Source organism: Drosophila persimilis, unplaced genomic scaffold, assembly GCF_003286085.1.
Source record: "Drosophila persimilis strain 14011-0111.01,24,50 unplaced genomic scaffold, DperRS2 tig00000686-arrow-arrow-pilon, whole genome shotgun sequence".
Classification (NCBI taxonomy): Eukaryota; Metazoa; Arthropoda; class Insecta; order Diptera; family Drosophilidae; genus Drosophila; species Drosophila persimilis.
In genome coordinates this window covers 559,877-587,683 of record NW_020825336.1, presented here as the reverse complement: position 1 = coordinate 587,683, position 27,807 = coordinate 559,877, and the positions used below count along the sequence as shown (strand labels likewise).

The 27,807-nt window shown below is 52.3% G+C and overlaps 6 protein-coding genes across 9 annotated transcripts; 3 read left to right on the top strand and 3 right to left on the bottom strand.

The window, feature by feature from the left end:
* Positions 1–575: 575 nt before the first annotated feature.
* On the bottom strand, positions 576–16,460 carry LOC6600653 (phosphatidylinositol 4-phosphate 3-kinase C2 domain-containing subunit alpha). Of its 4 annotated transcripts, none has more exons than XM_002025626.2 (16): positions 15,992–16,460; positions 13,322–14,415; positions 13,183–13,235; positions 10,153–10,887; positions 10,003–10,091; positions 9,287–9,935; positions 8,648–9,218; positions 7,943–8,582; positions 7,635–7,880; positions 7,130–7,566; positions 6,671–7,063; positions 5,952–6,152; positions 1,336–1,532; positions 1,182–1,273; positions 970–1,119; positions 576–902 (listed from the first exon to the last, which is right to left on the bottom strand). In XM_002025626.2, exons 2-16 carry the CDS (start codon positions 14,347–14,349, stop codon positions 720–722), a joined length of 5,664 nt encoding a protein of 1,887 aa, XP_002025662.2. In that variant the 5' UTR covers positions 14,350–14,415; positions 15,992–16,460; the 3' UTR covers positions 576–719. The 4 variants fall into 4 exon arrangements, with proteins under 4 accessions (XP_002025662.2, XP_026847663.1, XP_026847664.1 ...); XM_026991862.1 differs by having other exon boundaries at positions 13,322–14,403; XM_026991863.1 differs by lacking the exon at positions 15,992–16,460 and adding an exon at positions 14,461–14,694 and having other exon boundaries at positions 13,322–14,403.
* Positions 2,016–5,290, top strand: LOC6600654. Its single transcript, XM_026991865.1, has 5 exons — positions 2,016–2,267; positions 2,329–2,519; positions 3,137–3,227; positions 3,299–4,188; positions 4,240–5,290. The coding sequence occupies exons 1-5, from the start codon at positions 2,240–2,242 to the stop codon at positions 5,056–5,058; spliced, it is 2,019 nt and encodes a 672-aa protein (XP_026847666.1). The 5' UTR covers positions 2,016–2,239; the 3' UTR covers positions 5,059–5,290.
* A 596-nt stretch (positions 16,461–17,056) lies between the features above and the next one.
* LOC6600651 (trichohyalin) lies at positions 17,057–20,134 on the bottom strand. The gene is made up of 2 exons (XM_026991779.1): positions 18,726–20,134; positions 17,057–18,671 (listed from the first exon to the last, which is right to left on the bottom strand). The coding sequence occupies exons 1-2, from the start codon at positions 20,132–20,134 to the stop codon at positions 17,177–17,179; spliced, it is 2,904 nt and encodes a 967-aa protein (XP_026847580.1). The 3' UTR covers positions 17,057–17,176.
* A 196-nt stretch (positions 20,135–20,330) lies between these two features.
* On the top strand, positions 20,331–22,084 carry LOC6600650 (spliceosome-associated protein CWC27 homolog). Its single transcript, XM_002025623.2, has 4 exons — positions 20,331–20,949; positions 21,016–21,402; positions 21,462–21,668; positions 21,731–22,084. Exons 1-4 carry the CDS (start codon positions 20,363–20,365, stop codon positions 22,059–22,061), a joined length of 1,512 nt encoding a protein of 503 aa, XP_002025659.1. The 5' UTR covers positions 20,331–20,362; the 3' UTR covers positions 22,062–22,084.
* A 96-nt stretch (positions 22,085–22,180) lies between these two features.
* Positions 22,181–25,527, top strand: LOC6600649 (kinesin-like protein Klp68D). The gene is made up of 3 exons (XM_026991754.1): positions 22,181–22,239; positions 22,408–23,168; positions 23,232–25,527. The coding sequence occupies exons 2-3, from the start codon at positions 22,504–22,506 to the stop codon at positions 24,958–24,960; spliced, it is 2,394 nt and encodes a 797-aa protein (XP_026847555.1). The 5' UTR covers positions 22,181–22,239; positions 22,408–22,503; the 3' UTR covers positions 24,961–25,527.
* Positions 25,528–25,726: 199 nt separating this feature from the next.
* On the bottom strand, positions 25,727–27,579 carry LOC6600648 (2-amino-3-ketobutyrate coenzyme A ligase, mitochondrial). Its single transcript, XM_026991755.1, has 4 exons — positions 27,436–27,579; positions 26,963–27,159; positions 26,043–26,904; positions 25,727–25,982 (listed from the first exon to the last, which is right to left on the bottom strand). The coding sequence occupies exons 1-4, from the start codon at positions 27,470–27,472 to the stop codon at positions 25,825–25,827; spliced, it is 1,254 nt and encodes a 417-aa protein (XP_026847556.1). The 5' UTR covers positions 27,473–27,579; the 3' UTR covers positions 25,727–25,824.
* Between the last annotated feature and the right edge of the window lie 228 nt (positions 27,580–27,807).

Here is a 27,807-nt window from a genome sequence, read left to right as displayed (position 1 = left end):
AAGGTTTTGATTTCGTTAAAAATACGCAGGTAGATGTAGTTTTAAATTTGCATCGATATAAAAATAGAATCTGTCGATTTCAGTGTAAGTTCTTATGCATATGTACATATATTTATCTGTATATTTTACAATAATCGTTTCATTTGTTAAGACACTTTTAGTACTTGGTCTCCCCGACGACAGTTTCCTATTCGCTATCGCTATTTGCTATTTGCTTGTAAATTGGTTTTGTTTCAAGTAGTCATCGTCCCTCGAGGGACATCGGTTCCTTCTACAAGCTAGCCTTGGTCGGGAGAACGATCCGAAATCCGCATTGCCTCAAAGCTTCCCCCACTAATCCTCTGTCCAAGTCAAAAGTCGCTCAAATTGTTCGCCAATGATGTCTATCTGTGTAATACTGCAATGCCCTCAAGAGAACAGACCTACTGTCTGCCCCAGGAAAAGAAAATTGAACGTTGATCCAGAGCTATCCCTGGAGACGGCCCACCCGGTGTTAGTGTTCCGCTGGAGGATTACTTTAGCAAGAATGTCTGTGAGCGGCACAGCTTGAGAAAAGAATAACACTTCTACCGGAATTGAGTTAAAATTGTATATAATATAAATGTGGAATGTACAATCACTTCGAGTATATGTAAATATTATAGTGTTCAAAAAAGAAGAGAACGTAAATTAGTATTGCTTTATTCCTAGGCCAGATTGTCGGTAAGCATGGTGTCCTTTCATCCGTTTCTCGGCACCGATCCCAGGCGGTGCCAGTCGCAGAGCTCCTGTCGCAGATCGTGCTTGGACAGGTCCAGCTCGAAGCCGCCGAGCAGCTCGTTCTCCTGCAGCGTATCGTGTGTCCAGATGGTGACCTGCAGTCGACGCTCCTGAATGATATTGAGAGGCATGCGGTACTCCAACTGGTTAAAGGGAGAGAGAAGAGGTTCCATAGAGCTCATGGGACAGCCAGACAAAAAAACCACTCACCGTTTCCATGAAACTGGGAACACACGTCTTGCGCACAACTTTGGTCTTGCGTTTGGTCTCCTTTTTGGGGTCCGGTTTTAGGTAGCACTTCACATACGTGTTGGGCTCCTGACCGCCCTGTATCATGGGCAGCCCTTTGGCGTGGTGTATCTGGAAAGCAAACACAGGTCAAGGATCAACGGTCAAGGCTCTCGAGTCACTGGTGTACCCACCATCACAGTAAGTACGCCGCGTTGATATTGCAGCGATAGTCGGATCTGTCCAATCTCATTGGGGTTATCCCGCGACGGCTTTCGCTTGTCCTCTGCAAAATACAATCAATAAATATCGGCTCAATCAATTTGGCGACAGAGAGTGCCGTCCTACCCTTCATCTTGGGCATCTCCAGCTTGGCCTCCTGCTGGTCGCGCAGCAGCGGATGGAAGAACGTGTAGACCAGATCGGAGTGGGCTATTTCCTCGGCCGCATCGAACAGCGATTTCAGAAACAGCTGTATCAGAGGTAGACGTTTTTCAGCCACGGACTTGATGTTGGAGCGCCCCACATGCACGCCGGCCGGCAGACTGAAAGACAAAAGACAAAAGACACCAGATTGCAGATTAAACAGATGGAAAGAACCGGCTGAGTATTTAAGGGGAAATGTGATGGGTCGTTTGTGATTTTTTTAAAGGCATTCATCAATTACCAAACACTACGGGCTTCCTAGGGTGCAGGGTGCTGGGTGCTGGGTGCTGGGTGCAGTAGTGCTGACAAATCAAAATAAACTCATACATGTGCATTTATTGTACGGCCGATTGCTTATCAGTGAGCGCGGTAGTACGAGAGGTTACACCGCTAATAGCCTGATAAATCGGTGACTGGGGCGGTCTGATTTCGCTGTCGTGTCGCTGCGAGAGCACACCCGCTCGGAGTGGGCAGAGAGAGAGACGCATAGAGAGAGAGAGTCGGTTGGCGCTTGATATCGGCCCGAATCGGGGGCCGATAAGCAACATTCGCGGCAACGGCAGCAGCGGCAGCAGCGGCGGCAACGTCAACGCTCAATCAGTTAACGAGCGAGCGGGCGCTCAGACGAACGGAACGCCAAAAACTGAAGAGCTGGAGCCCCCGAGTGCCGTCCGCTGTCGCTGGGTCGTTCGATTAGCGACGTGGTGAAGTTATGTACATATGTAAGCGTATATATTCGGCCACAACAACAACGGAGGAGACAGAAATTCGTGCAAAATTCGTGAAATCTGCTGAAATGCCAGCCCCAGCAGCGTAAGACAAAGCCATGGCTCAGCTCGAGAATGTGGGTCAAGGTAAGTTCTATCCCAGATGCCCCGCAGCCCCGATCCGTCTATAAACTCCATCCTGCTTCAGGTCGGCATGCCGTTGTCGGCCCCATGCTCGCCTCCGCCATGCTGCTCGTGGGCCTTCTCTTTGCCCTGCTCGGCATCAAAATCTGGGGCTTCCGGCGTCGCCTGACCTTCGATCGCAGCGGCGGCTCGTCCAGATCATCCCCGGCACAGGCCCAGCAGGCGCCGCCCCGCTATGCAGCCCAGGAGTCACAGGTGCGTATGCCGCGAGTCCGGAACAACGGCCCAGAGAGCTGCTGGACAAGCACGTAAAGGTTAATGCGATACCCCGATAGCAGGGCTAGTGCCAGTGCCAGTGACAGTGCCAGTACAAGTGCCAATGCTGTACCCCCTGCTGATAAGGCACGGCAAATAGAGGAGTTTGCAGCTCGCAGGTGTCTGAAAGCGCGGAGCAGAGATGGGCGCGTGAGGGGAATGCAAATCGCTGCTAAAGAGTCAACTTTCACTCAATCGAGTCGATAGAATGTTGGTGTGTTTATCTCTCGAAATCAAAAACGAACGGGTGGCTGGGGGCCCCGCTCAAGAATATATATTCTCAGTTTTGGTGCGCCTTTAGAGGTCTCCGAATAGACACAGCAGAGTGGGGCTACCCATATTCCAACGAATAGCTGTGCGTGCCTCATCGCATGGGAGCTGGTCTGTGGGCATTCGAGGGGCTCCAAAACAGCTGAGTCCACATTCACAGCTGATGCACACACATCTGAGTGCACACACGCTCCCTGCCAATGCAATGGCGATGCAATTCTCCAAAAACTAACATACTTTCAACGCTTCGATTCGATTGAATTCGATTCGATTCGATCCGATTGCAGGTAAACGGCACAGACAATGCAGTCCATGGGGTGTTCCGGCAGCGCAATCTCGAGGAATTCGAAAGCTCGTGGCCTTCATCGACTTCAACGGGTAAAGACTGTGAAATTGTGAGACTGTTTCCCCCACTAACTGCCATTCCATTCCATTCCATTCTTCCACAGTCAACAGCTACTTGGCGGGAAGTGTGCCGAACCTTCGAATGGGAGAGCCAGCCGAAGTCTTGTACCGGGCACCGCCCCAGACACAGCGTCGTCGCCGCAAGGAGGTGCTCAGCGCCCACTCTGACAGCTATTCAGCGCCGCCCACCCGCATGCCGCCCTCTCCGCCCACACGGGCGGTGCCACCAGCAGATCTGGCAGTGGCCGTGGCGCCCGAGCCGCCCAGCGAGCTGGGAATGCCCAACTTCGATCACTTTGCGGAGAAGTACGCACTCATTAGCGCAGCACAGCAGACAGAGGAGGCGGCCAGGTCGACGCAGCTGAGGAGCAAGGACAGCGGGCGCTACGTGAAGTTCGATCCGGTCGATGATGTGCCCGAGCTTCTGACCCCCGACGACGACCAGGGCGGCACCTCATCCCTCTCCGTGACTGCTGTGGTGCACCGCGGGGCCCCCTCCGCCGACGAGCACGAGTCGGAAATGACGTCCAGCAGTCAGGAAGCCGGCGATCAGTCCGCGGACTCGGCATTCGTTGTGGCAGTGATTGCGGGCAGTCCGGAGGCGACAACCCCACCGCAAGCGCCACTAGGACGTAGCCTCTTTGACGACCTGGAACTGCCAAGTGGCGAGCAGGACCCAGAGTTTGTGCGCATCCGCTCCTCTTTTGTGATGAACGAGGCGGACATCTTGGACCAGCCTGCGGCGGGCAGCCCGCCTGGCTTCGGCAAGAGCATCGAGGAGGACTGGGAGAACTGGGAGAACCTCGACGCAGTCGCAGAAGTGCCTGAGCCCAACTGGGCGCTGCACCCCGGCGCCCTGGAACAACTTCCCCCTGTGGAAACGACCCTCAGTGAAGCCACCCTGTCGCTGGACAACGTGGAGCAGTTGCCCCCCGTGGAGACCACACTGAGCGAAGCCACTCTGGCGCTGGACAACTTAGAGCAGGTAGAGGGGCTGTTCCATCAGCTGGAGCTTATGGAGCCAGCTCCACGTGGGCATCGGGAGTCTCCACCAGATCTTCAGTCGGTCGAACCGCCGCCCTACGACCCCGGCCCGCCCTACCTGCCTGACTACGAGTCCCTGATGCAGCTGGAGGACTCGCGGGCCAGCCACACCTTGCCCAAGTACACCGAGGCCGTGGGGGGCGAGCGATTTGTGAGCAGCATAGAGGATCTGTATGCCGAACTGGAAACGAACGGAAGCACAGGACCGAGCAGTTCTGAAGCGCCGACAAATGGAATTGACAATTTCGAGGAGCTATGCCAGGAAATGGCCGTGGCCGTGACCGTGGCTGAGGCACCGCGACCAGCACCTCAGCCTGCTCCGCGCTCTACCAAGACCAGCACACTCAATGTCCGTGGCGATGCGGCTCCCCTGCCTTGCTACCATCCCGAAGAGCTCCCCGGCTCCAGTTCCAGCGAGGACGAAGTGCCCTCGGCACCGAGGCCTGCCCAGCGAAACCCACGCACGCTCAAGGTGCGCTTCGACGTGGAGAACCTGCAGTACTACCAGTCCGCAGAGGTAGTCGCCTCGTCGAGTGGAGAGTCTGAGGAGGATCGCCCTCCGCCGCGCCCCATGATGCGCTCGACCATATTCGAGCCGGAGCCGGAGCCGGGACCGGGGCACAACAGTGTGCCAAGCCTGTTCGGGGCACAGGTCTCGCAGGACGACAGCAGCGACGACGAGGCCTTCGGACGCGCCATCAGCCAGCATCGCACCATGACAGCAGCACTGCGGACAATGCAGAACGATACGGATGCCTAGGAACAAGACCTGCCCGTCCGTTTCCGTCGATTTCCTTAGCAAATACAGTATTTTATGTGTAAATTTAATGCCTGCTGGCTGGCCCCGGCCCTGGCCATGGCCAAGACCCAATAACGAGTATGTACTAGCATGTACGATTATATGTGTACATTTCAAAGATAAGTTGCCATACAATGTTGACTATATTATAATAATAATAAACAATATAGCAGGAAGTAGCATAGGAGCATAGCCTTGGAAGATAACAACAAAAAAGAGCGTCTCTAGGCATTTCGCAAGATAAGCAAAGGTTTTGAAGCCGAATCGGAATCAATTTTTAAACGTCTAGATAAAGAGTCTAATAGATGAACACGTCTGTATTTCGATAAAGCCACGATAACATGCAAAAACAAGAACAAGAAAGAGAACAAGATATGGGGGACAAAGCGATAGATATATGCACTGTCAGAGGAATTGTTCCAATGGGAAATATACATACATATATATGGATATCGTCCCTCGCACCCAAATGATTCCAACCCGACTCCAGGCAGACGCGCTAGCGGAAAAAGCCAACAAGAAGGCCCGAAAATGCAAGAACAAAATTCATGTAGTGTGCATGGCTCGCCGGCTCGTGAATGGGACTAAGGATCGATGCACACTACTCTTCGACTCGTGAATGGGACGAAGGTTCGGGCCAGCGATTGTACAAATAAAATACATGAGTGCGTGACCAGGCGTCGAGGCCCCGAGGACTGCTCCCAAATTGAAAAGGTGTGCCCACCGCTACTCTAGTTGTCCCTGATTACGCAGGCATAAGACTCGAACATGATCTTAGGATCTATCTAAGCATCGTATGACTTTTGTAATGCTACCAGGGATCTGCTATCATCTGAACTAAATTGCAAACTCACCTGTGAAGTTTGACCAGGGGAAAGTGCATGCACAGCTTCTGATGGAACTCGGTGAACTCGCGATACGAGCGGAACAAGTGCGTGGGATCCGGCTGTCCGTGCCGCGTCACCTGCAGTATGTACATGTAGAACTTCTCCATGCTGTAGTGCTTCTGGAAGCGCACCACCTTGACAATCTTCAAGCGACCATCCTGCTGCATGCTATGAAACGATACAAGTGATTGGGTTTTAGTGCACATACATATCATATATGGACAGGCTCCGGTATTCCGATTTACTTTTGAAAGTGCTCCCGGAAACGGACAACAAACCGAATCTTAAGTGTAGAAGCACACAAATAGATGGCTTATTGATGCCTTAAAGCTATACGACACCATTTCCAGAGCAGTTTAGGTTGTGCCTTTTCTTATAAACCATTTCTGTTTTACCCAACCCCATTTTGCTCTGAAGTAACTGATGTCTGACTAACAACAGTTGCGATTTCGATTGCGATTGCGATGGCGATTGCGATTTGCTGGCAGCATCGGGCTGCATCCGATTGTTATCGGATCGTCGCTGCAGAGTCGTTTCTGCGCGTAGCAGGCCAAATTGTGCGCGTAACCGCACTAGAGAAAATTTAAAAACTTAACAACGGGGGCGAAAACGGGAGCACCCAAAGCTAGCTTAAACCGGAGCCCGCCTGATAGGACATGTTCCAGGTGGAAGCGGTCGAGACTCACGTGTATTTGCGCGGCACGAATGAGAGCAGCTCGCCGGTGCCCTCGTCGGCGGTGAAGCGCATCTGGGCCAGGTTGTGGAGAAAGAAATTGAACTGGGTGAACCAGCTCTTCAGCGATGACTGGATCATCTTGGCGAAGGTGGCCGCCGCCTCGGGATTCGACTGCGACGGCAGCAGGGCACGCCGCACGTAGGTAACGGCATTGGAGTTGACACCCGGCATGCCGGCCGTGGCCATGTGGGCCAGCGTGTGCAGCAGCAGGTCGGCATTCTTGCGCACAATGTTGAAGGCGCGACAGCACAGATCCACAAAGTAGTGGAAGTCGGTGGAGGGCTTGTCCCCGCCGTTTATCACGTACGCCATGTCCGAGGTGAGCACAAACGGAGTACGATCTCTGCGGGTGATGAATACGGATCAGAATCAATAAACCTACACCGATGGGAGAGCATCTCCCTCTTACCTCTTGAAGTTGCCAAACATCTGGGCATCGCCCAGGAATTTGCCAAAGTCAATGTGGAATAGATGCCCCGAGGTCTTCAGCATGATGTTGTCGTTGTGCCTGTCGCAGATGCCCAGCACGTAGGTGGCCACGCTGTAGCCGGCGCAGGACAGTGTGAAATTGCGCACAGCACTCTGGTACTCCAGGGGACTGGGATTCTGCTTGCCCAGCCACTCGGCTATGGGGCGATCCTTGAACGAGCCGGTCAGGCCGCACTCCACCTGGATCTTGCGCAACGTCTCCGCCTCGGAGACGAGCTCGATCATGCCGCTCTTGTAGCCAGTCGGCACGCAGTTGAAGGTGACCATCTTCAGGTCGAGTCGCTCGGCCAACCACATCTTGTTCATGATGCGAATCAGCTGAATGGTCAGCTGGTCCTGCTGCAGATCATCGCCGCACTAGAAAGAAGTCAACCACTTAGTACCAATCACCGTGAGGCCCTCTCGCTCTCTCTCGTGGAGACTACCTTAAAGATGGCTGGCAGGGACTCGGCATCGGGTCCCACGAAGGTGATCTTCAGCGGCAGTGTGTTGGAGTTGAAGTAGCTGCAGTTGCGCACAGCGACGCCCGTCACCTCCAGCTCTGGTCCCAGCGGCAGGCAGGTGGGCTTATCCAGCAGATCCTGGTGCACCTCGTCCATTCCGGCAGCCAGGCTCTTTTGCCGCATCGACTCTTTGGACTCCTTCACAGACTCCGCTATGGTCGTCAGTTTCTGTGGAAGCAAAATCAGGGTAAACGGGCTAGATGGACACAATGGAGCTGATGGGCGCCTACCTGACACATGCGGTGCTGGTACATGAAGCGCTGAAGCATCTTCTCGCCGCAGATGGCCATTAGGGCGCGCAGCATCATCTTGCTGCGGCGGTAGTAGCGCGCCTGGGTTATCTGGCACTCGTCGTACTCCTGGTCCACCATGGCGGCCCCAATCGAGTTGTGCGGATCGTCGGGCAGACTGTGCACCAGCAGCCAGTACATGTGGTGGGCGAATCGCGGCGACTCGAGGCACTTGGCCAGCAGGAATCGGGCCATGGCCGAGCCCTCATAGGTGTCGTGCTTCAGTGACTGAACCAGCTGCGGCAAGAAGTCCACCAGCTGGTCGTTGGGCATCTTCGAAATCCATTCGACGGCCTTCTCCCGCACCTTGGCGTCCGGATAGCGGGGCAGCAGCAGCTCGAGCGCCTGCAGCGGCGACAGTGGGGCCCACGAGTGCAGCAGGGCGTGCAGATCTATCAGGTTCGCGTAGTCCCAGCTGTGCGCGGCATGCAGGACCTTGGGCAGCGCATTGGGATAGTTCTGCAGGTACAGACGTTTCTCCCAGAATACTTCGCGTCGCTCGGTGGCCCCGGTGTAGCCTAGCTCGGCGGTGTCCAGCAGCTCCTCCTGCAGGTTGGCGTCCAGAGAGGCAAAGTCGTAGCTGTGGGCGGAACCGAGAGTGTTAGAAGACTGTGCCGAACTGGCCGAGTCGAGGCAACAACTCACTGCGGGGCTGGCTTGGGCACCTCCTGGTGCTCCGGGAACTCGATGCGCCCTCCATAGGGCGGCACCTCGATGCTCAGGACAGGACAGAAGTCGGGATGTGGGTGACAGCCGCGGGCTGGGGCCGGGCCCAGCATTTTGTCAGTGGTTGGGGGCCACACGGACAGCAGGTAGGGGCCGCAGATCATCGCCCGCTTAAAGTCGAACAGCTGTATGGAGCACCAGCCCAGCTCGGTGGTCACCTGCCGCCGCTCGCCGTTGGGCTCCGAGTTTGGCTCGTTTTCGCTGGCCGCCTGCTTGCCGTAGAGGACAAACGTGACCCGCGCCTCGCGCGGCAACGTGCATATGGGGTGCTGCTCGAAGGTCAGCCAGGCGCTGAAGTTGAGGCGCGGAAACAGGCCGCCGCTCGTGTCGTTCGAGCAGCTCAGGACATTGGGTTTCGACAGCAGCCGCGTTCCGTAGACCAGCTGCACGCACAGCGAGTAGTCATCGTACTTCCAGTTCGGCGGCGGCCTGTGCAGACAGTTGATGCTCACCACGATCGGCTTTGACACGCACGAAATGGGAATGGGTGCTGGAATTATAGACGGGATTCAATTGGGATTAGGATTGGCTGAGAGCAGATCCCGGGCCACCACTCACTTGTGGCGTAGTCCAGCGACTTTACGGAGAATGCCACCCGGAACACATTCGCATAGAGCTCGACCAGCTCCTGCACCGCATCGCGCAGGATATTGCACTTGACCTTGATCTGCTCGAGCAGGGAGCGCGGTCGCATTGTGACCTGGGCATAGTCGCCGTAGTCGCTAACGATCTCCGGATTGCTGGCCCCCGATCCAGCCGCATACTTCGTCTGGGCATCCTCGCAAACGCGCTTCAGGTCGGACACACAGCGCGCAATGTCCAGGGTGTCGATGGAGCCGAGCAGAGCGCAAATGGCCTTCACCGCCTGGACCACGCCCGAGCAGCTGACCACGCTACGGCCGGAAGCGGGTGGCGGCGGGTCAGCGGCCGACTCCAGCTTGTCGATCTCCATCTCGAGCGTCTCGATGAGTATCATCATGTTGTCGTAGGTGACAATGGGCACCACCTCGTTGGGGAACAGCTGCTCGGGCTGCAGGTCCGCGTCGTTCACGTCGTCCCGCTCTGAGCGCGCTATGGCCTGCATGTTGGAGGCTGTGCTCAGGCACAGACCCAGGTGGACGTCCTTCTCCAGCTGGAAGCTGTTGTGGACACTCTCCAGTTGGCTCAGCCGCGAGGTGGGGGCCAGCCACTCCAGCAGACCAATGGGCTGAAAGATCAGATGGGCACAGATCAGCCAGGGTACAGATTGAATGAAATAGTGTAGAGACACCCACCTTGACGACATAGTCGGTGACACTGCCCTTCACCTGACCCTCCAGCGAGGCCAGCGCCTGGGCTACCACCTGCGCCACCACGGAGTCAACTGAAAAGGAGAGGAAAGGGGTAATGCGAGCATTGGGGAGAGCCACAATACTACCACTTACTGTCGCAGGTGAACGTAACCGGGGTGCCATAGCCCTTGACCTGACCCTCGGCAGCCGCGGCCGATGTGGACAGCGCATGCTGCTGGAGGGTGTTCAGTGCCGGATGCACAATCACCTTGATGCTGGTGTCCATCATGTAGTGGTAGTTGAACTCTGCCGCCACCACATGCCCCACATTCGTGGGCGCGTCGTCGTGCGGGTAGCGCGACCGCAGCTGCTTGACCATGTGGTAGAACTCCAGCAGCTCGGGATCGTCCGTGCGCTGGTCGCTAATCAGCTCGTAGAGCCGCGTGCACGTTTTCCGCCGGTCGAGCACCACACGGGCCGGTATGCTGGACGTGTAGCTGTCTGTCAAGGCCGTGGGCTGGTAGGGCTTCGAGGCCGTCAACGCTGCCTGGACCTGGGCGGACTCGTACAGCTGCTGGTTACGCGGCGGCAGTGGCGGCGGCGGCGACACACTGCCCGATCCGTTTTCGGACAGACGCAGCCGTTCCTCCACGGGGGCCTCCGCCTGGCACAGCGACGCCGCCGACGAGGTCGACGGCTGGGCCAGATAGTCTTGTCGCCAGCCAATCAGGCTAACGTTCGGACTGGCGGTGGCGGTGCTCTTGTCCCACCTGTTGACCGCCTCGTACATGGGGTCCGAGTACTGGGTGCCGCCATCGCCGCTGTACAGGAAGTCGAACGGATCGTACTCCGCATAGTAGGAGGTGCTGTCCGAGGCACTGTCGTTTCCTGCAAGTAGCGAATGCATGATCAGTCGAGTCCAATCCCAATGCCAAGTCTCAAGTCCCAATCTGACACACAGAAATATCGCACGCAGTTATGCAAATGACACTGAGGCCTACACACGGTCAGCGTCCGCTAGAGTCGTCCGGGCTCATCGTGTAGCCAAAAATAAAGTCCCCCAATCGGTCCCCCAAAAAACACAGTGCAAGACACGCGAATGGAGAGAACTAACGTGCGGCACTGCCGATCGGAGAACAGTTCGCAAATCTACGCTAACAAATCCCACATTGGCCGCGCCATCGTTCCCATCGCCTAATAGCTAATTGTGATTGCTGTCATACACGGCCCGCTGGGGGTCGCCCACGCCGCGTCTGGCCCCGAGTATAGTGGAGGTTCCAGATCCGAATAATACTGCTTCTCGCAAGCCCCTTCGGATGCCCTGAATAATCAGGAAACTCAAGTGAACATGAACGTGAACGCAAAGATACTGTTTGGCTGATCTGCTAATTCTTTCAATCGAACGATCACTGTACACAGCATATCGCATACGTATTATACATATTTATACATATCTATACATATGTTCCCCCATAGCTCATTCGGTTTGTGGGGGATCTCGACATCCCAAATGTTTTCCATCATGTGTTTCATGTCCCACAAAAGGGCAAGCCCAAAATATTTCAAGAGGGGGCCACAAATTATATTTCAAACTTATAATCTGTTTCCAAACCCCGGAACGGCAGCGGAGTGTGCAACTTGAGATATTCAACAAGTGGGAATGCCATTAGCAGATACTCCCACTATTCAGATAAGTCGCAAAACTATGCAAACAATATTCTCACAATGGGAAAAGTTCCCAAAGCACTACTGGCTTTATAATTTAGTTTTGTAATTGATCGTTAATCGTTTGATACATTTTCAATCGATTAATCGCTTGTTTATCGCTTGGTTCGACTTGTAATCGGGGCCACAGGACAGGAGAATTAGCAGGGTGCAAGAAAAAATAAAAAAGAAAACAAGAATCGGTTCAGAGTTAGTGACAGAAGAAGGTCTTGCGGAAAGGTGCCCGAAACCGCGTTGTTAAAAGGTTAGATATCTCTACCCCAATCCAATCCAATCCAATTCTATATCTCTAAAATGTAATATATAAATACATACATATATGCTCAACGGACGGATACATAGGATACTATAGGAACATAAATGTTAAATGATTGAAAGTCTTAGTACTATTTTGAAAGTGGGAAACGACGGGCATTGGTAGCAAGGCGGCAAGGCGATGTTTAATAAAACAACAAGGACTGGAATTTGTTCAAGGAATTGTTTATTTGTTTTTGTCTCACAAAATGATATACGATAGAACTAAACATATGTATGTATTTATATTGGTAGTTGTATATGTATAAATGTAGCAGCGAGTCAGCAAATCACAATCTGTTCATTCCGTAATACATGGTAAAAAACGGGAAAAAAAAAGAAGGAAGTGACTTCAGAATAACCCAGTATTCTTGGACATTGGAGCACTCCTTCATCGCTCCATCAAGAGGATGGATAAATCACCGATTTGTGTTAAGTTTTGAAACAAATTTGATCTTATGGATCGATGCGGATCGGAAGCCAAGTCCAATCGTATTTGGGTGCCTTCCGCTGGGTGTGTGATGTGGTGATGGCACAAGGCACAAAGTCAGCCTTTTGTTTAAAAATAGTGTTTACATGGTGTATAAGTAAGTAGGTGGTTCTAAGTGCGTGCTGCCTAAGACACGAATTTGTTTCTTTCACTGATTCCGTACCGAAACCGAGTCCGAAACCCAACCGAACCGTACCGGACCGTACCGAAACCAGTTAGATGGTGGTGTACTTGTTGTGGGTTGTGTAAAGTAGTTTGCTTTGCAGTAGTTTGCTTTGGTAGTAGTACGGATAGTAGTGTAGTAGTAGGACTTTCAATTAAAATTGGGTTACTTTTGCGACACTGCAATACAGAGAGAAACAAACAAGAACATTCAGTTTAATTCGTATCCAAGTCGAGCAACCACTTGCTACAAACGATCTCGAGCTACAAAGGACGTTGGCCCCGACTGGGGAGAGGGATTGGGTTTGGGTTTGGGTTTGACATTGATATTGATATTTTTTGAAGACTATTTGTACATTTACCCCGAACATAATGCTATTCACCCACAAAATATGATTTTAAACTAGAAATATCTATCTGTCTCTATCAGTCTCTAACAGGATTGCAGTTCCCAGGAGAGTAGGTGGATTGTGGTATGTCTGATTAAGTACATAATTGGGTTTGGGGCTTACCAATGTTCTCATTTAGCAGGGGATCGAATGCCTCCAGTACACTCACACGAGAGCTGCAGGAGCAGAAGAGAGAGAGATTATGATGTTAGAAAAACCGAAGCAAGGGGGAAAACTGTGTGTAGACGATAGTGATACATACTAGTCCTCTTGGTTGAGGTCTATCAAATCGTTACCAGTGCGTTTGGGAAGCTGCTGTTGGCCATTGGAATTGGTGCTGGCGCTGGTGTTTAAAGGCACTGGGCGTCGGGGCTTAATGTTCACGCCATTGGCTTCGGGATTGGAGACAGGATTACTGGACGGGTGGTGGCTGCTAAGGCTGCTCGCTGGCACGGCGACTGGCGTGCTCTGTGGCCGCCCCAGATCCATGTGGGTGCTCGCTCCCTGGTAGACAGGCCCAAACCCGAATCCATGGGACTGTGGGTACTGCGGCGGCATAAAGGCAGCAGAGCCAGGCACAATGGGAGCCGTGTACGGCGCCACAACCGCTCCGGGATAGTAGAGGTAGGCGGTGGGCACCGCCTGCACCGGCTGCACGGCCATCTGGTTGGGCATGCTGTAAAGCCTCTGCAGCTCCTCGTTGCTTAGCGGCCGCTGTTGTGCCTGAGCCGCGTTCTGGTAGGGCACCAGTTGCATGCCGCCAGCTGTTCCCACGATTCCATACGGCGGCGGCTGAGGCTGAGCCTGGTGCTGCGGCTGTGGCTGGTGGTAGCCGTATTGCGCGGGCACCGAAGCAGTCGCCGCTGCCACTGGCCCCATCGGCACCAGCGCCTGCGAGTGCGAACTGGGTGGCTGCATCCGCTGCAGGTCCTCGATCAGCCTGTCGAAGGTGGTACCGCTCTCAGGCTGCTTGCTGGTGGGACTGGCGAAGCAGATGAGGTCGTTCTCGGATACCTGCGCCGGTGGAGTGCGTGAACGTTCCACATTGCTGGCCGCGGCTGCCGTCGTATGCACCTCGGAGTGTCGGCGATGGGTGACGCTCTGACTACGTTGCTGGGCATAGTAGTCCCGCCCAGAGGCGCCGCTGGGCACCCCCGAGTGGTAGCCAGTGCCGTACTTCTTATGCCGCCGGTAGTCGTCGAGGGCCTGCTGCTCCAAGCTCAGAGCTGTCGCTTTGGCCAAGTCATCCTGAAATTGCCTGTCGTAGTCGGTTTGGCCCTGGTTTGACATATTCTCCCCACAGCAGCAGCGTCAGTCCAGTGATGTTGTCGTTCTCGTTGAATTCTGGAAAAACAACTGAATGAAAACTGCTTGGAATTTGTTTTTTCTTTCAATTTCAACTTGTTTTGTCCAAATTCTATGTGTACTCTCACTCTCTCCTTTGCCGAACTTTAGCTCCGACTGTCGTGTGCTTTGTTTCTCTTATCTGCCATTCGCGTTCGTCGCGATAACGGAATCGGATGATAAAAGTGATTATGCCCTGTAAAGGAACCAGTGACACCGGTGGGTGCAATGCGTGCGTGTCGCTGAACAGAGGCCAGGGGTGGGAAACAGGTGTACCTTCTGGCCCCTAATGACAGGTGTCTATCGGGTATTGATAGACACTGCCACTGCCATCAAAACTACAAAACTACAGAGCAGAGAATAGGGAATGATAGCACCCCCCTCGAAGCACTCGAAGAAAGAGTACGTCATTTAACAAATTGATTGCAGGTTTTTGGGAAATTAGAAGGAACTGATTAAAAGCATTCACCACTTCGTTGTTGGATTTGAGGAACAGTTGTTCGAAGACTAGACGAGGACTAGATATATAGCGATATACATATATTTTTAATAGTGTTTGTAGCAAACTTTTGGTTCCAAGTGATAGCAGAACAATTTGATATGAAAAGATTCGGGAAGACGGTGGACTGTAGAAACAATACGAAAGAAATGAGCATTGCATGAACGTACTGTGTGTATAATTGTGAATGTGATAACCGAGCAGAAACTTCCTATTGTAGTACTGCGGCTATATATATATATATATATATATATATATATATAGAGCAAATGTGAACATGAGCACATCAGAGGGAAGTACTGCAATCGTATTCCATGACCACAATCATAAATTGTGTGAATGAATGCTGCGAGTGTGGCTTCCCTCATTCACACAATACTCGCACAGCGGATGGAAAAAGTATTCTCACAATGAAGGGAACAAATTTCTTGCTATTTGTCGAACAAATGTTTTCAGTTTTATCAGCGGCATTTAAAAGCATTTCGGGAGTCCACTTTAAGCCAGTTTTGTTCTTCAAGTATTCCGATCGGCCACTGTACTATTTTGACCCACTGTACGGGAGACGGGGGAACAGCTGTTCAGCATAAACACAGATGCTGAACGTACTCACACGCGCCCACACACACACATGTACCGTTGAATGCGAAACGCGAAGGAGCAGAAGATAAGAGAAAACAGCAACCGGCAAGAGACGCAAAAAGAAAGAAAACCTTCAGCTACGGCGGCGGCAGGCGGCAAAGGTTAAGGTAAATCAATAAGAGCGCACACACATGCAAAATAGCAACCAAATGAATTGATTCCAAATAAATTGGGCCGCTTTTTGTTGAAGAGCGGCAAAATGTAGAGCAATAGTTTTGCAAATTTCAAAACTAGTTGACCCACACAGGCACACACACACGACAATGAGCATAACGAAGGGAGCAAAAGAGATGGATGGAGATGGAGAACGAACACGATAATGGAGTGCCATTAATATGCATATACATAAGGGATACATATGTAGGTATTAACGTTTGCACACACCTTTATTCGGCACTCTTCGTTCTTCTTCATTTATTCTTATTCGCTTGCTCGTCGGACGCCACTTACTTGCTTTCTTAGGTGTCACCTCCACCGATGATTTCGGGTGTTGTTTCAGTTATTCCGCACAATATATGTACAGCCGCCCTCTTGGAAGTTTTATGTACAGAGGAGGAATTGAAGTGCTTCTCTGTCTTTTGTTATTCGCAATGGTTTATTTCATTGCTTAACGTCTATGCTGACGCTGAATTAAGGTGAAGTTGTCTCCCACACACCTACCGACTAAATCCAAATGAATACGAAAGGCGTACACACACACACACACGCACGCACAGACACAAGCGATGACAAAAACGGAATGAATATACAAAACGTAAGCGGAATACGCGAAAATACTGATTAACTTGCACTTTGTTTATGCGTATGTACTTGCACTACAACATATTAATTACATTATTATTAAATTACATAAAAACACTCATTTGTTGCTGCCTCGCTCGGGCAGAACACACAAAAATAACACGGAAAAACACAAAACGGAATGCAACAAGCTAACAACCAGTGTGACCGCGGATCTACCGTCTGAACCTCTGGAATATACCGAAATGTACCGTCTCATTTTTTAAATATACCGTGAATATGTTTAAAAAAAAAACACTTATTTTTTATTTATTAAAAATAAAGGTAACCGCAGTTTAATTTATTTGAGATCATTCTTTCTTGCTTAGTCTTAATAAATTAATCAGTATTTTTCTTTATATAAAAAAGTCTTTTTAATTGAAAAGCATTTATTTTTTTCCGTTTAAAATTTTTGCAACCGTTTTTGTCTGTTTGTATTCGACAAATCTCTTAAAATTGGTTTTAAACACAATGGAAATGGACCAATGCATTGGTCCATTGCAATGGAGGACTGTGGAATGTTAGTAGGAGTACGCACTGCAGAAAATGCGATAATCCATCGAAACGCTGGAACATCTCATCTGCAATTGCCCGGCGTCTCACGGGCAAGGGAAGATGTCTCCACCACGCAGAGGGCCTTCAGGAGGCCGGGCTGCAGCACATGAGACGACGTGCCACCAGTAGCTGAAAAAGGTATATTTCTGTTGTTGTTTTCCATGACGCCACACAATTTTAATAAACTAAATTATAAAATACTGACAAATGCATATTTCGAGCTAGTTTTTGAATGGAAATTACCGTTCCAACCATAATTCATTGGGTTTGTTTATACTTTAGGCTTGTATAGAATAGGAATTACAAACCCGTACCGAATCCATTATTGAATTTCGATAGCAAGGCTTCCAGGTCTGGATCCATTATTTTGCCATTATCCATGGCCACCTTGGAATCGTCGTCGAGGCCACCTGTCAAGCCGTAATCGACATCGTCGGCTGACCCGGACACGTTGTACATCCGGCGATAGGAGGCTTGGATGTTGTCGTCCAGCATGCGGTCGACAATGTCGCTCTGTGCCTCACCCGGCTCCGTTCCGGCAGCCATTTTGACCATCATTTCGGCATTGCTGAGCGGCATGGGGGGTAGGTGGAGATCCATGTTGGTCTGACCTTTCGATTTTCGGTCAATGCGTAGCGCCAACTCGGCACTCTCCGACCCCATCTTGCAGAGCGCGCATCTGCTCCGGAGGATCTGCTTCTTGAGGTTGTGCATCGCAATGCGGTCCTGGGCGAGGAGCATCCGCTCCTGGGACAACTGTGCCTCCTTTTCGCTCAGGTCGTGATACCGCTTGCCCAGAAGCTGCAACTTGGCCTGCAGCAGTTGATCGGCTTCGCGTGCCTTCTGCTCTGCCATCTGAGCCCGACCTGTGGCCATCCGATACGAAGTCGTGGACTGCGCGAGCTCATCCTCCTTCAGGTTCAAATCGTTCTCCTTATCAGCAAGAAGGCGCTTCCGCGTCTCCAACTCACGCTGCAGCTTGTGGCAGCGATCCCGCTCCTGGTCGGCCCGCTTGATAGCCTCCTGCGCCACCTTTAGCTGGGCCTCCACCTCCACACGATCCTGGTCGAGGTTGCCGTGCTCCTGCAGCCTGTGCTTCATCTCCAGCTGCTGCCGCTCCACAGCCAGGTGGGTGCGCTCCTGCTGCAGTTCGTGGTGCAGCCGCTCCGTATCCGCCAGCTGGATGGCCTTGAGCTCCTCAACCCGCTTCTCGTCGCGCTCCATTTGTTCTCTGTGGAATTCCTTTTCGCGGTCGAGGGCCTTCCGCTCGGCCTCCAGGCTGGCCATGCGCTGTCGCAGCTGCCAGTTCTCCTCCGCCGAGTCCTTGGAGAGGCGACCCAGCTGCAGCTCCAGAGTGCTCACCAACTCCATGAGTCGCCTCTTCTCCTCGTCGGCCGTGTCCTCGTTCATCTTTAAGCGGCGCTCCTGGTCGGCCAGGCGGCGCTCGCGCGCTTCCAGCAGTCGTTCCCTGTCCTGGCTGTTGCTCATCCCATCGCGCAGCTCCTGGAGGTTGTTCGAGGCAAGGCGGAGCGTTTCCAAGTAGTTTCCATGGTCCTGCACCGACGACAGTTCCACCATCTTGGCCTGCCGGATGCCCTCGAGATCCATCTCGTGGGAGTTGCGCAGCTTACGCACCTCATCCTCGTGGTCCTGCCTCAAGGTGGACATCTGCTCGACGTAGTCGGCTTTCTGTTTCTCCAGTTTGTCGACAAAGTGCTGCCGCAAGTCGCTGTTTTCCGTCTTCAGTCGCTCCTCGACCGCGGCCAAGTGCTCCTCCAGGACTTTCAACTGCTTCCTGCAACCAAATGGAGCCATCAGAACGTAGACAGGGGATCAGGCGGCTACTTACTTGTACGAGGACTCGATCATTTCGATTTCCTGCTCGTAGTTGACCTTCATGTTGGCCACTAGCTCCTCCAGGCGCAGCTTCTCCAGCAGATTTCGCTTCGACTCGGTCTCCAGCTGCAGCTGCTGCATCAGCTCTTGTTCCTTGTGCTCCTCTCTGCTTGCTGTTTGCTGTTCCGACTCCTGCTTTTCCAGCGCTGGCTTTTGGACAGGCGGCAGTCCCTCTAGCTGCTGGACGTGCGCGGGCTGCGCCATCATCAACTGGATGTGCATGCTGATGCGCTCTTGCTGCCCTTTGATGTGCTGCTCCATCTGCTGCTGGCGCTGCAGCTGTTGTTGGATCAACGCCTGAAACTTTCGGTCCTGGGCCTCCTGGCGGCGCTGCATCTCCAGTAGGGTGCGCTCCTGGCTCTTCATTTGCGCTGCTATGACCAGCTGGCACTCCTGCTGCTGCAGCGCATTGAAGTTGGAGCCCGTCTCCAGGTTCAGGTTATTCAGCAGAAGGATATTCTGTGTGGCCGGGTTGACAGCAGGTCCTGTGGCAAGAGGTAGCTCTGACGTAAGGTACTGCTCTGCCTCGTCTGGGTCAGACATTCGCAGGATGTCTCCAGAATGCTTAGGAGCTGACGCTCCTGCTGCAGGTGCTTCAGGGCTTTCAGCAGGAGCAGCAATTTCCTTGGCAGCCTGCTGCTGAACGGAGTGCTGCTGCGTCGGAGTGGAGGGTCGCTCCTGTTCCACAGCTGCCACGGATGCTGCAGCGGCCTCTAGGCCAAGCCAGTCCGCTGTCGTTCCCCGCTTCTTGGACACCGGCGTGGACATCCCTGAAACTGTGGCGTTCGTGTCCTTGCCGAACAGCCCGAGAGGATCTGCATTGACGGTGGCCGATTGCGCAGAGCTACGCCGTCCAGTGGAGGTCTTGGGGCGTGCCTGCGAGTTTTCCGTGGTGGTGTCTGTCGACTGGCGGGATATGGACGGCTTCGCAGTGGCCGGACGCTTTGCGGCATCGCCGCCGCTCAATATCTCATCAAATATGTTTTTTTTAGGCTCGGCGACGGCCAGCAAATCATCAAACAGATTTCTCTTCGATCCTCCGCTTTTGGGGCGCTTGGGGTCAAAACCCAGGTCATCATCGCCCGCGTCGTCGTCGAGTGAGAGGGAAGGCTTCTGTTTGACGATGAGCGGAGTGCTCGTGGCATTGGGTTTTCCCTTGGTGCCCTGGCCAGACGTGGAGGGGCTTTGTACGTCCGCCTCCGTTTCCTCCTGTATGCCAAAGAGATCTTCCGGTTTTCCTTTAGCCTTCGCGATTTTCGGCGGTTTCTTGTGGCCAGCACCAGCTGGGTTCTCGAAGAAGTTGTCGTTGTCTAAGCTGTTGTCGCTAAGCAGGTCCGCCAATGGGTCGTCGTTGAAATTCATATTTTATTTACTCAGATATTCCCAGTTGATTCCAAAAAAAATTACTAAAATCAAAAGCAAAACGGTTGCCTAGGAACGCATCTGCCGATAATTATCGCCCCAAAATATCGATATTTTCTGGCACTGATATATTCGCATCGCTAAAAACAACGACAGTCCGTATTTTGATGTCAGATTTGAGGTCTCGGCATTTCGTTTTAGTTGTAATATAAGAGTTTGTCGTCTATAATGAGCAATATTTACATCCAGGAGCCACCCACCTCGGGCAAGGTGCTGCTGAAGACCACAGTGGGCGACATCGACATCGAGCTCTGGGCCAGAGAGTGTCCAAAGGCATGCCGCAACTTCGTGCAACTATGCTTGGAGGGATACTACAACAACACTGTATTCCATCGCCTGGTGAAAGGATTCATAGTGCAGGGCGGCGACCCCAACGGCGATGGAACCGGAGGCGAGTCCATTTACGGGCAGCCGTTCAAGGACGAGTTTCATTCGAGACTGCGGTACACGCGCCGCGGCCTGATGGGAATGGCCAACTCGGGCAAAGACGACAATGCCTCGCAGTTCTTTTTCACGTTCGCAGAGACTCCCGAGCTTCAGAGCAAGAACACACTCTTCGGCAAGGTCACAGGCGACACAATCTACAACATGCTCAAGCTGGAGGACGGCATAGTGGACCACCAGGAGAGGCCCATGCACGCTCATCGAATTCTATCCACCGAGGTACTCACCAATCCCTTCGAAGATATTGTGCCGCGAGCAATCGCCAAGGCCGAGAAAAGTAAAAAAGTCAAGAAACAACGACAGGGCGTAAAGTAAGTGTGCATCGGTTTCTTTTCTGATTGGTTTGATTTGGGTTTCAAATGATCCATTTGCTGCAGAAACTTTGGGCTGCTTTCGTTTGGAGAAGAGGCCGAAGGCGACGAGGTGGAGACAACCGTGTTCGTCAAGCAGAACGCCGGAAAGGCCAAATCGCTGCACGACGTCACAGATGATCCGAAGCTAAGCAAGGAACCGATTCAAGTGCCCAAACAGGAACGTGCTGATAGCGAGGAGCCTTTGCCGAATGACGATGAGGAAAGTGACAAGGCCACGTCTTCAACTGGCAAATTCTCCGACCTCATCAAGAAGAAACTATCAAAGACTGCCAAGACAGATGCCCGGCCCCAGAAGATCACCAAGAGTGTCCTTGTGGAGAGTGATCCGGAGGACGAGGACGTCCTAATGACCCGAGAGCAAGAACAAAAACTAAATATCTCTAAAGAAAAGTACGTCTAATCAAGATACTAGGTCCTTGGGTACTTTCTAACCAATTTAATCTTTGCAGAACCAAGATTCGCGAAGAAATTGCTTCTCTTAAAAAGCAATATCAGATGGACAAGATCAGCAAAGACAAGCTGGCCAATGGCCCGGAGAAGGCTCAGAAAGAGTCACACATTAAGGGCGGCAGTGAAAATCATTATATCAATGACTTTATTGAGTCGAAGGAGATATACACTGCCAAAGGAAAGCTCCAGCCAAAAGGACAGTCCAGGTGGGATCAGTTCTTGTTATGGTTTTGTCCCTCTTTCATTCGTCTTGTGTTTTTGTTATCAGGGAGGAATTCACACTAAAGTTGTTGGCCAAATTCCGTACCAAAGTGGCCAGCTTGAAGCACAAGGAGGGCTCTGAGGACGACGAAGCAGTTGCAGATGCCGAACCAAAGGAGTTCGACAACGGAACAGTTGAGAAAGAGATAGTTGGAGACGACTGGCTGTCGCACACGTTAAATTTTAACAGCACAGCTCCCGTCCTGGCAAAGGATGCGAACAGCAAGGGCGACGATTGGTACGATGCCTACGACCCTCGCAACCCCCTCAATAAGCGCAAGCGCGGGGCCAACAACACCAGCTCTCCTAGCAAATCGAACTTTAATAAAAAGAAGTAAAATACATTATTCCTTAGAAACTATCGAGTACTTGTACCATTTGAATTGCGGTTATCGGAAACACACATCGAGAGGTATCGATACCTGGTGAATATCGTAATCGCCTGCCGACAGGCAGCAGCAGCTGAAACAAAAAAAAAACGTATTCAAGGTGAAGTAATTGGCTTAAAAAATACAGGTAATTAAACCGTTGTTGCAACACCATTTCGCCCCATTGTCCCATAACAATAGGGAAGTGGCATTTTAAGCGAGTCTCAAGAGTACAAGCGCTTGGGGCACTGGGAATGTTTTCTTCAGGATGGAATTATTGATTTTATTCGTCATTTGTTTTTCGTCGTCGCCCCAGTGACTGCTTCCACTTCTGGCTAGAGTGCGTGGAGAGGGAGAAGCAGAGGCAAGGCTGCCTTAGTCACACGAGCACAAAAACACAACAGCTGCGGTTATGAGTGCGAAGAGCAGGCGCCCTGGCACCGCCAGCAGCCAGACACCCAACGAGTGCGTCCAGGTTGTGGTGCGATGCCGACCGATGAGCAATCGCGAGCGATCCGAGGGCTCGCCGGAAGTGGTCAACGTATATCCGAACAGGGGCGTGGTGGAGCTGCAGAATGTGGTGGACGCCAACAAGGAGCAGCGGAAGGTCTTCACATACGACGCGGCGTACGATGCCAGCGCCTCGCAGACGACCCTCTACCATGAGGTGGTCTTTCCCCTGGTTAGTTCGGTGCTGGAGGGCTTTAACGGCTGCATATTCGCCTATGGGCAGACGGGCACTGGCAAGACCTTCACCATGGAGGGAGTGCGCGGCAATGACGACTTGATGGGCATCATTCCACGGACCTTTGAGCAGATCTGGCTGCACATCAATCGCACCGAGAACTTTCAGTTTCTGGTCGATGTCTCCTACCTGGAAATCTACATGGAGGAGCTGCGCGATCTGCTGAAGCCCAACTCGAAGCACCTGGAAGTGAGGGAGCGCGGCTCCGGCGTCTATGTGCCCAATCTGCATGCCATCAACTGCAAGAGTGTCGATGACATGATCCGTGTCATGAAGGTGGGCAACAAAAATCGCACCGTGGGATTCACCAACATGAACGAGCACAGTTCCCGGTGAGTATCGGCGTCAGAGTATGGGATAGACAGAGATAGAGTGATACGTCTTTTCTTTCGTAGCTCACACGCCATTTTCATGATCAAGATCGAGATGTGCGACACCGAGACGAACACCATCAAGGTGGGCAAACTGAATCTGATCGATCTGGCTGGCAGCGAGCGACAGTCGAAGACAGGCGCATCTGCCGAGCGGCTGAAGGAGGCGAGCAAAATCAATTTGGCCCTCTCCTCGCTGGGCAACGTGATCTCGGCTCTGGCCGAGAGCTCACCCCATGTACCGTACCGCGACTCGAAGCTGACGCGTCTGCTGCAGGACTCGCTGGGCGGCAACTCAAAGACGATTATGATTGCCAATATTGGGCCCTCAAACTACAACTACAATGAGACACTGACCACGCTGCGGTACGCCTCGCGGGCCAAGTCCATACAGAACCAGCCGATCAAGAACGAGGATCCGCAGGATGCCAAGCTGAAGGAGTACCAGGAGGAGATCGAGCGCCTGAAGCGTCTTATTGCGCCGCAACAGCAGCAGCGCAGCGAGAAGCAGGGGACAATCAAAAAGCAGCGCGTCAAGAAGCCCAAAAAGGAGCCGATATCACAGGAGCTGATAGGCAGTGCCCTGCAGGCCTCATCCGCGGATCTGCAGGTGGACGAGGACAGGGACAGTGATGGCGATGGGGCAGAGTCCGAGTCGGACAAGGAAAATGAGGCCGAGGTGGCCAAATCCAACGAAGAGCTAGAGCGTGAGCGCGTCGAGAACGCCAAGCTGGCTGCAAAGCTTGCCGAACTAGAAGGACAGCTGGTGCGCGGTGGCAAGAATCTGCTGGATACCTACAGCGAGCGTCAGATCGAGCTGGAGAAGAAGCTGGTGGAGATTGCGGAGCGCAAGAAGCGGGAGATCGAGATCCAACAGCAGCTGGAGCTGCAGGAAGAAACCACCCTGGAAATTCGAGAGCGCAACGTCTCACTGGAGCAGGAAGTGGAGCTGAAGAAGCGCAAGCTGTCCAAGTGCTATGCCAAGTACCTGGCTCTGCAGCAGGAGCTCAATGACTGCAAGCACGACCACAACCAGGACCTGCGTGAGCTGGAGATGGCCCAGAACGAGCTCGTCAAGGAGCTGAAGCGCCAGCTGCTTATTATTGACAACTTTGTGCCCATCGAGGTGAAGCAGCGTCTCTACACACAGGCCAAATATGACGAGGAGCAGGAGGAATGGAAGTTTTCCTCCTTTCCTCTACCTCTGCCGCCGTCCGGAGGAGATGGAAGGCAGGGCTACAGGCGCCCCGTTTCCCATCCCCAGCGTCGACGGCCCACGTCCGAGCACGCCCTGCAGGAGGCCAAGTCCAATGCGCCCAGTTCTCTGCGCTTTAAGAGCGAGAATATAGTCAGCTACGAGCTGGAGATGCCATGCCGTACCACCCAGGAGTACCGCACGCCCAAGGTGTCCGCCTCGCTGCAGGCGGTGCTAGCCCAGGCCATGCAAACGGGCGGCGACGACATCGATATTGTGGACTCGCACACCAACTCGCTGCGCAGTCGCCTCGAGAACATCATCAACGCCAACTCCAGCTCCAATGGGGGACCTGGCTCTGGTGCTGGACCGCTGGCCGCCAACACTGCCGGCAGTGGCGTCGGCTCCATGCCCAATGTACGCAACATAAAGTCCAGCCGTGGTCTGCCCAGTGCCGGAACGGCTCTCGACTCCAACCGACGTCCGCCCACGGGTCGTATTCCGGCAAAGAAGCCGGCTTCGGCCTACCCGAAGGCACGCGGCCTCGTTAACAAGTAATCGACACGCGCCGCCATACGACTCGAATCTAACCAATCTCATTCGAACAAGCACACTAACCAAAGTATTCATAGTCACACAAGGACGGCAACGTCATCGCAATATGTACAACCGATACGCCTAGCCCAATCTCCACATTTCCTCTCACATTTCTCACAAGCGCTTTGTAAAAGTTTCCTTATTGTTTGAAGACTCACCCACCCTCACAGATCTGTTGTATTATAGTCAGAGCTGATGCCACATACTCGTAAGTCTGCATCAGAGCAGGGTCAACGCTTTCCTTAATTAATTGTGTTTTTTGTTTTATTTTTTTTCTTGTTTGTTAACGACTCTTATTATTTGTTACTGAATTATTTATGTATTAGGTGTGCGCATGCATGTGCTCACTCTCGCTTTAGTTTGCGGCGTTTTCTTGGCGCCTGCATTTAGCGGCCTCGCGGCCAGTCATTCATTTACCGTGCAATCTACGCTTAAGTTCAACTGCTTATCAACAGTTTATCGTTTACTTAGTAAAGGATCCTTAGTTAATCGTACGAACCAAATAAAGCCACACCATAAACACTGCGACAGGTTCTTGTATCTTAATATCGGGCTATCAATATCCGTGCCATGACCATGAATGCTGTGGATTCAGGCAGGGCTGTAATTAGTACTTAAGAAGTCGGTTAGACGGTTAGCGGAAGTAACAATGGTGTAAAGTTTCCACTCGAGCCAATAGGAACTGTGATGCCCATCTGTATCCCCTCTGATCAATCATCAAAGGAAATTAATCACAATTTAATATTTATTAGATTCTTTAGATAAATGCAAGCAGTTTCTTTGGTTTAAATGCAAGATACTCAACATGGCCGTTTGGGTTCTGTCCTACTGGATCACCTTTAGAGAGCGACCGACCTCTATGAAGGCGTCAATGGCCCGGTCGATTTCAGCCTCTGTATGGGCAGCGGAGATTTGAACGCGAATCCTCGCCTTGCCCTGGGGCACCACCGGATAACTGAATCCAATCACGTAGATGCCGCGAGCTAAGACAGGAATCGCAATGAGTGGATGGAAAAGAGATCCTTAGGGGCTGATGGACTTACTTAGCATTTGATCGGCAAAATTGGACGCTAGCCGGGCATCGCCCAGCATCACGGGACAAATGGGATGGTTCTCTCCGGCTATGGTGAAGCCAGCCTTGGTCATGGCTGTCCGGAAGCGCTGCGTGTTGCTCTGGACGCGCTGCGTGAGTTCGCTGGAGGCAAGCAGCATGTCCATAACCTTCAGTCCAACTGCCACGACGGCAGGCGGCAGGGTGTTGGAGAACAGGTACGGCCTGGACTTTTGGCGCAAAAAGGAGATGAGCTCCGAGGGCCCGGTGGTGTAACCTCCAGAGGCGCCTCCCAAAGCCTTGCCCAGCGTCGAGTTGATGATGTCTACCTCGCCCATGACATTGTCGTACTCCTCGGTGCCGCGTCCGGTGGCGCCAAAGAAGCCGGTGGCGTGGCACTCGTCCACGAAAACCAAGGCATTGTACTTCTTGGCCAGATCGACAATCCGCGCCAACGGGGCTATATTTCCGTCCATCGAGAAGACGCCATCGGTTGCAATTAACTTGAGACGTCCGTCGCTCTCGCGCAGCTGCCGCTCCAGGTCGGCCAGGTCGCGGTGCTTGTATCGCTGCTTCTTGGCCTTGCACAGGCGAATGCCGTCAATGATCGATGCATGGTTCAGTTCGTCCGAGAAGACTGCGTCCTCGGGCGTGAGTATGGCCTCGAAAATGCCAGCGTTGGCGTCGAAGCACGAGGCATAGAGAATGGTGTCCTCACGGCCGTGGAACTGAGCAATCTTTCGCTCCAGCTGCTTGTGGATGTCCTGAGTGCCGCAGATAAAGCGAACCGAGCTCAGACCGGCTCCATACTTCTCCAGCAGCTTCCGGCTGTACTCCACGATCTCTGGGTTGTTCTACCAGCGAAGAGTACTTGTTAGTAGCGGAATAATATATCATCATCTAAGGACTTACCGCCAGTCCCAGATAATTGTTGGCACAGAAGTTTAGTATCCGCTGGTCGCTGCCCTGAACCGTAATTTGGGTACTCTGCGACGACGTGATGATCCGCTCAGCCTTGAATGTGCCCGCCTCCTTGATCCCGGCCAGCTGGGAGCCAAGTATTTCGCGCAATTGTGTCTGTGCTGCGGCGCTGTAGTGACGTCCGCCTGCTGTGCAGAATCGGGAAATAAATTTCATAATAATATTAATTTCTTATTCACAATAAATCAGGTATTTTGAAGAGAATACAGATCGGTCGGGAAACCAATTTGATTGAGAGTGTAATCTCAATATTACATGCAAAAACTGTCGATTACCAGATTACGAATATACTCGTATATTTTATATGTATGTTTGCCAATAATACAATTTAGTAATGATCATACGATATGTACAACATAGATACTCGTATAATCGTCTATATGTTTACAATGTTGACGGCTTACCTCCTCTTAAGAGAAATATTTTCGAGAAAGTTGACATAACGTCGCTTTTCTTTAGTGTTTTTGCGCGAAGACGTTGTCTTTTTATAGAGGACTGACTGACTGACTGGCTGGCTGGTGTCCAGATCCGAACGGTGTCTGGCACTTTACTGAGCGACGGCACACAGCAAATCAGCAAAGCAGCAAAACAGCCACGAAACCAGCCCCTTCCCCGTGTTGGGGGCTCGTACTGCATCGCCAGCCAGCCAGCGGCAGCCCAGCAGCTGATTTTCCTTATTAATGTATTTATAAATAACTGAATACCCGAACACATAGCGGCCTGCCTGACGACTACAACTCAATTGATTTAATTTACTCTCAACATGGTTGTCATGC

Coding starts and splice junctions, on each gene's coding strand:
- LOC6600649 (XM_026991754.1), top strand. CDS start 22,504: ATGAGTGCGAAGAGCAGGCGCCCTGGCACCGCCAGCAGCCAGACACCC. Junction 23,169..23,231: donor ATGAACGAGCACAGTTCCCG/GTGAGTATCGGC, acceptor TTTCTTTCGTAG/CTCACACGCCATTTTCATGA.
- LOC6600653 (XM_002025626.2), bottom strand. CDS start 14,349: ATGTCAAACCAGGGCCAAACCGACTACGACAGGCAATTTCAGGATGAC. Junction 10,888..13,182: donor CCTGCTAAATGAGAACATTG/GTAAGCCCCAAA, acceptor CGCTACTTGCAG/GAAACGACAGTGCCTCGGAC. Junction 8,583..8,647: donor GTGCCCAAGCCAGCCCCGCA/GTGAGTTGTTGC, acceptor TTCCGCCCACAG/CTACGACTTTGCCTCTCTGG.
- LOC6600651 (XM_026991779.1), bottom strand. CDS start 20,134: ATGAATTTCAACGACGACCCATTGGCGGACCTGCTTAGCGACAACAGC. Junction 18,672..18,725: donor ATGATCGAGTCCTCGTACAA/GTAAGTAGCCGC, acceptor ATTTGGTTGCAG/GAAGCAGTTGAAAGTCCTGG.
- LOC6600650 (XM_002025623.2), top strand. CDS start 20,363: ATGAGCAATATTTACATCCAGGAGCCACCCACCTCGGGCAAGGTGCTG. Junction 21,403..21,461: donor CTAAATATCTCTAAAGAAAA/GTACGTCTAATC, acceptor TAATCTTTGCAG/AACCAAGATTCGCGAAGAAA. Junction 21,669..21,730: donor CAGCCAAAAGGACAGTCCAG/GTGGGATCAGTT, acceptor TTTTGTTATCAG/GGAGGAATTCACACTAAAGT.
- LOC6600648 (XM_026991755.1), bottom strand. CDS start 27,472: ATGTCAACTTTCTCGAAAATATTTCTCTTAAGAGGAG. Junction 27,160..27,435: donor AATATTTCTCTTAAGAGGAG/GTAAGCCGTCAA, acceptor GATTCTGCACAG/CAGGCGGACGTCACTACAGC. Junction 26,905..26,962: donor ACAATTATCTGGGACTGGCG/GTAAGTCCTTAG, acceptor CTTCGCTGGTAG/AACAACCCAGAGATCGTGGA.
- LOC6600654 (XM_026991865.1), top strand. CDS start 2,240: ATGGCTCAGCTCGAGAATGTGGGTCAAG. Junction 2,268..2,328: donor GCTCGAGAATGTGGGTCAAG/GTAAGTTCTATC, acceptor ATCCTGCTTCAG/GTCGGCATGCCGTTGTCGGC. Junction 4,189..4,239: donor ACGTGGAGCAGTTGCCCCCC/GTGGAGACCACA, acceptor AACTTAGAGCAG/GTAGAGGGGCTGTTCCATCA.